We start from the raw sequence: 5,035 nt of genomic DNA, 5'->3' as shown, positions 1-5,035 counted from the left end.
ACAATTGAGCAGCAAATTCCAGAGTGTACTGAACCATAGTGAGGATTCTGTGCTTAGGTTTTGTCATGTTCTGTTTCCTGTCAGTTTCACCATGTTCAGGTTCATCATCCACAGCTGTCTTCATTTAGTTGATCGGCCTCAGTGTATTTAAGTGTCTGGTTTTTTAGTTCTCATGGTCAGGTCATCTGCTCTGTTCATTTACGTCACTGGCCGGTGCCCGTGGTTTTGTCATGGTTTGCTTAATTTATTAAATATTTTTAGTTCCTGTCACCAAGTCTTGTCTCCTGCATTTCTATGGCCATCCATGACACATGCTCCACCATACAACAGTGGCTGAAAAATTTATTTTTCTAAAACAGAAAATCTCTGAACATTTTAGAGCTCTAAACTATGCTCCTCCTGGAGCAGTACATCTGCAACCTTCCTGCTCTCATCAGAAAAATAAACCTGCCCCCTCTGAAGCCCTTCTATCAGTGCAAAAAACCCACAGTTTACGGCCCGCTTCCAGCAGAGCTGTGGTCCAAGCCCTGCTCGGATCAGTGAGAGGGATAGATTTAATTGAGGCATCAGGAGGTTTAAGTGCTTAGTGCTTTCAAGAAAAAGGCAAGAGGACAGAGTGAGAACCTCGCTGACAACGTATCATTAAGTCAGCTTTGTGTTCAGATGTGAGCAGCGCCAAACTGCAAACACTAACAGAAGACCTTCACATTACTGTTCTGAAAAAAGGCCAAGTTCAACTCCCGTAGGTCACCATACTGCTGTGTGTGCGGGTACTCTGTGCTCATTTAAGCATGGGGGAGGGAGCATATCAATAATTCATCTATTGATTCCTGGTGGGCCCCTCCTGCCAAATGCTTTGTCTCTGTTCCCTCAAACATTTGACTTTGTGTGTAAGAACTGCTGCGTTACATACCAGCATCAGTCTTGAACTTTCAGAAACTTCCTATCAGAGTGAGAACACTACTGTGTGTGGAGATATAAACTAGTAAGACAAAACAATCTATTCCTGTGGTTATAAAAAAGCTAACTTTGATTGTAAGTCAGGATTTTCCGTAAGAAAAAACAGCTAAAGTCAGACTTCTTAGTTGGAATTTCGGAGAACGTCTCCATTCAGATTTCATGGGCAACACAACAGAACAGTTGGAGGCTGACTCCACTTTCAGTCCAGATTTGAAAAATGCAAAAAAGGGGCTAAGGAAGGCTAGACAGCATGTTCAATAATGGAAAGTGATGCCAGTTTCACCCATTGACTGTATATAGTGATATAGGGTAATATGTATATAGTGATAATATATGTCTATGGCTTCATCACAAAACTTTCTGTGGAGTTTGAGGATTTTTCTCTGTATATAATACCCAATGGCAGGGCAGCAATATGAGCGTTACAAAACAAATAAACGACACCAGTGACAGGGGATACAAATTCTGACAGGAGATGCATATCTTGGCACAACACCCGGCACAACTAAGGGTTTGCAGAACCGAAGGGGGCCCATGTCTGAGAGTGGTAAAATGCTGCACATCATAGCATCATTTAATTGTGTTTTCATCATTTAATACGTTAGCCTTTATTAAGGCTAACGTATTAAAAAAAGAATCCAGTGTGAAACGTTCATTGCAAATCTATCACCTGGACGGAGTTTACTGGAATCAATGCCAATTGCACTCGACCACTGTTTCCTAACTTCCCGAATATGGACGCGGCTTTTATAGCGGAGCTCAGAGTATGGTGAAGTGAAACTTTTGAAATGACTCCTTTCAACCTGAAGGGGGCAGCACTCAGATGGCATATCTTCAGGAAATAAACAAGTTTATTTTAAGGTTTTGAGGCTAAAAAAGTCAGAATGAATACAACTTTGTGAAAGGCTTGATAAGCAATCACAATCACAAGCACAATCTCAGAAATAAAAATGTTGATCTCGTGAGCAATTATATAGGAGGTTTATGTGATATTTGTGGAGCACCAGTTAACTTTTATTTCAAGTAAAATTGTCTACTTGGTGTCTTTTATTACAGTTTTGCTGCACCCCAGTGGAACACACCTATAAGATCTGAGAAAAATAAAGCTGATAGGTTGATAGGTGTGTTGATACGTAATGACTCCAGACATTAAAATGAAATGCAGCAAAAATCTATCACAGTGTCCATGGTCTGGAAAAGATATAGTCCCCACCCCCCATACCTGCGAGCAGTAAAATTCAGAGGAACAACACAAAGGGAGGTGAGCTGAGCAGGGACCCACCCTGTCAGCATGTCAGATTAGCCCCCTCCCACAACTCACAACACAGAGGAGTCTACAAAAACAACAACACCAAGAAGACCAGCCCCTCTCATCACACAATGCTGCAAATGTCAAAATACAAAACAGAAAACATCTTGGGGGGGGGTCAAGAATACTCCACTACTGCTCCCCCCGCTCCCACCTCCCTCACGCTCAACACCATGTGGCTCTTTGCAATTCATGTACCTTCTTGGGTCTCTTTCTCCTCTGCCCTAGTCCATTGAGGCGATCACTGGGATCCAGACGGTAGTGGGAGTGGTTGTCCTCACTCATCTTGTCCCGAAACTAAAAACCACCTCCCCACTGTACTCCTTCTCCCCTTCAGTCTCAGCACGGTCTCTTCAGTGAATCAGAGTAAGAAGACTGATCTCTCCTCTCTGGTCCTCCCTCTACAACGATGTGGATGCAGCCAGAAATGGGGGAAGGAGTGAGGGGTGGGAGGAGTGGTCTGGAATGGGGAAAGAGGAGGGAGGGAGGAGCACAATGGTGTTGCTATGGCAGCAGCTGCCACCAGCATTTATCTGGAAACCTCGTTGGTGAACCTAAATAGCTGCTACTTGAGTACACTTACCACACACACACACACACACACACACACACACACACACACACACACTCGGACTCATGCCCGTACGAACATCTACAAATATACCTACTAATAAAGCTTGTGTATGTTTGTGTGCTTCTATGGGAGAACTATTTTGAAGGGATCAATTGTTATTTTAATTTAGATAATTTGCCTATAATCATAAAAAAATGAATAATAATAATAAAAAAAAACTCAAAGAACATGATGAATACAAATAGAACTATGTGTGATGTTGGATCACAAGTCCAGTTCCCACAAAAAAGTAATTTATCAGCATAAACCAAAATCCACACACTATATACAGAGAATTTGTTTTTTAAAGAAAAAATAATTGCTGTCAATTAAAACAAAGACTACAGCAGCAAAGCTGAAATATTAACAACTGAAAAGTAAGTGATCTAAATGCCTTTAACCTCAAGAGATTTTATAAATTTGTCTTATTCCACAAGGAGAAATTTACAGGTCATTTCAGCTCAAAAAAACACAATGATAAGACAAATAACAGCTCACCTAATATCACTGCAACCAAGCGATTGAGTAAATAATGGTAGATGAATAATAACTGTGCAAATAACCGCAATTTATTTTTGATGGCCTAGTCATACTGAGGAGTTGTGCATTTCAGTCATATATTGGCCAATCATATGCCTTACTAAAACTTTGTGGTATCTAGTGACTCACATAACAAATAAATGGCGAGTTTTGACTCCCTTTGGTTGGAGCCAGAAATAAACAAAATTCTCACCTGGTCCAGTTCTCACACAATCAATCATTTAAACACAGACTTCAAATCAGTGAAAAAAAATATTCATCCATCCATCCATCCATCCATTTTCTTCCACTCATTCATGCTCGGAACACCTCTGTAGGGAGGCGTCCAGGAGGCATCTGGACCAGATGCCCGAGCCACCTCAACTGGCTCCTCTGGATGTGGAGGAGAAGGGGCTCTACTCCGAGCTCTCTCCGGGTGACCGAACTCCTCACCCTATCTCTAAGGAAGACTCCAGCCACCCTCCAGAGGAAACTCATTTCAGCCGGATCTCGTTCTTTCGGTCATGACCCAGTTCATGACCAGAGGTGAGTACTGGAACGAAGATCGACCGGTAAATGGAAAGCTTTGCTTTCTGGCTCAGCTCTCTCCTCAGCTGCGACCCCAAAATGGCAGACGCCGCTCCAATCTGCCTGTCGATCTCACGCTGCAATCTTCCCTCACTTGTGAGCAAGACCCCAAGATATTTAAACTCCTCCTGTCAGAAATGTGGAAGGTAGTTAAAGAACCCCAAGATGCAAACTGTAGAGATAAGAACAGGTTTATTGTCAGGATGGCGTAACAGGAACAGGTCTTGAGTCTTCACATGGGGAAGGGCAGCACGGAGCGGATACTTGAAAGAAAAACCAGAATCAGCCACACTATGAGGATCAGAGAGTGAGTCTTAGATTTACTACTCACTCTCAGGCTGGGCAGATAGCGCAGGGCAGCAGGATCCAGGCAGAGCAGACAGTTTGGACGGGGCAGGGCTGGCTAATTTGGAGGTTGAGCAGAGCAGGCAGGCAAACTTGAAGGTTGAGCAGAGCAGAGCTGAGCAGAGCAGATCAGGGAGGTAAACTTGAAGGTTGAGCAGAGCAGAGCTGAGCAGGAAGGCAAACTTGAAGGTTGAGCAGAGCAGAGCTGAGCAGAACAGGGCAGGTAGGCAAACTTGAAGGTTGAGCAGAGCAGAGCAGAACAGGGCAGGCAGGCAAACTTGAAGGTTGAGCAGAGCAGAGCTGAGCAGAGCAGAGCAGGGAGGTAAACTTGAAGGTTGAGCAGAGCAGAGCTGAGCAGGAAGGCAAACTTGAAGGTTGAGCAGAGCAGAGCTGAGCAGGACAGGGCAGGCAGGCAAACTTGAAGGTTGAGCAGAGCAGAGCAGAGCAGAGCTGAGCAGACCAGGCATAGCAGAGGACTGACAACGTTCTGGCAGAGGGCAGGTGGAGAGCAGAGCAATATAAAGGGGAGAACGCAGGTGAAGGTAATCAGGTGATTTGTGGCAGTCAGAGCTGAGTCAGGAGTGGCAGAGTCCTAACACCTCCACCTGAGGCAGGAGCACTCCACCCACCAAAAGAGGGCAAACTACCTTTCTCTGGTCCAGAACTATGGCCTCAGATTTAGCGGTGCTGACCCTCATCCC

At 44.3% G+C, this 5,035-nt stretch overlaps 1 protein-coding gene and 1 long non-coding RNA gene across 3 annotated transcripts in view; both read right to left on the bottom strand.

The window, feature by feature from the left end:
* The window catches only part of ank2b (ankyrin 2b, neuronal), a 203,536-nt gene extending 200,651 nt beyond the window's left edge, over nucleotides 1-2,885 (bottom strand). For both annotated transcript variants that reach the window (XM_036216674.1, XM_036216677.1), the window contains exon 1: nucleotides 2,468-2,885. In XM_036216674.1, coding sequence (XP_036072567.1) covers nucleotides 2,468-2,554 — 87 coding nt within the window. In that variant the 5' untranslated portion in view covers nucleotides 2,555-2,885. The remainder of the gene's footprint in view (nucleotides 1-2,467) is intronic.
* A 1,277-nt stretch (nucleotides 2,886-4,162) lies between these two features.
* LOC118600039 lies at nucleotides 4,163-4,373 on the bottom strand. Its single transcript, XR_004949609.1, has 2 exons — nucleotides 4,321-4,373; nucleotides 4,163-4,252 (listed from the first exon to the last, which is right to left on the bottom strand). It is a non-coding gene; the product is annotated as an uncharacterized LOC118600039 (long non-coding RNA).
* Between the last annotated feature and the right edge of the window lie 662 nt (nucleotides 4,374-5,035).

Source organism: Oryzias melastigma, linkage group LG18 (assembly GCF_002922805.2).
Source record: "Oryzias melastigma strain HK-1 linkage group LG18, ASM292280v2, whole genome shotgun sequence".
In the NCBI taxonomy this organism is placed as follows: domain Eukaryota; kingdom Metazoa; phylum Chordata; class Actinopteri; order Beloniformes; family Adrianichthyidae; genus Oryzias; species Oryzias melastigma.
The sequence above is the reverse complement of the archived record's forward strand: the minus strand, read 5'-3'. Positions and strand labels throughout refer to the sequence as shown.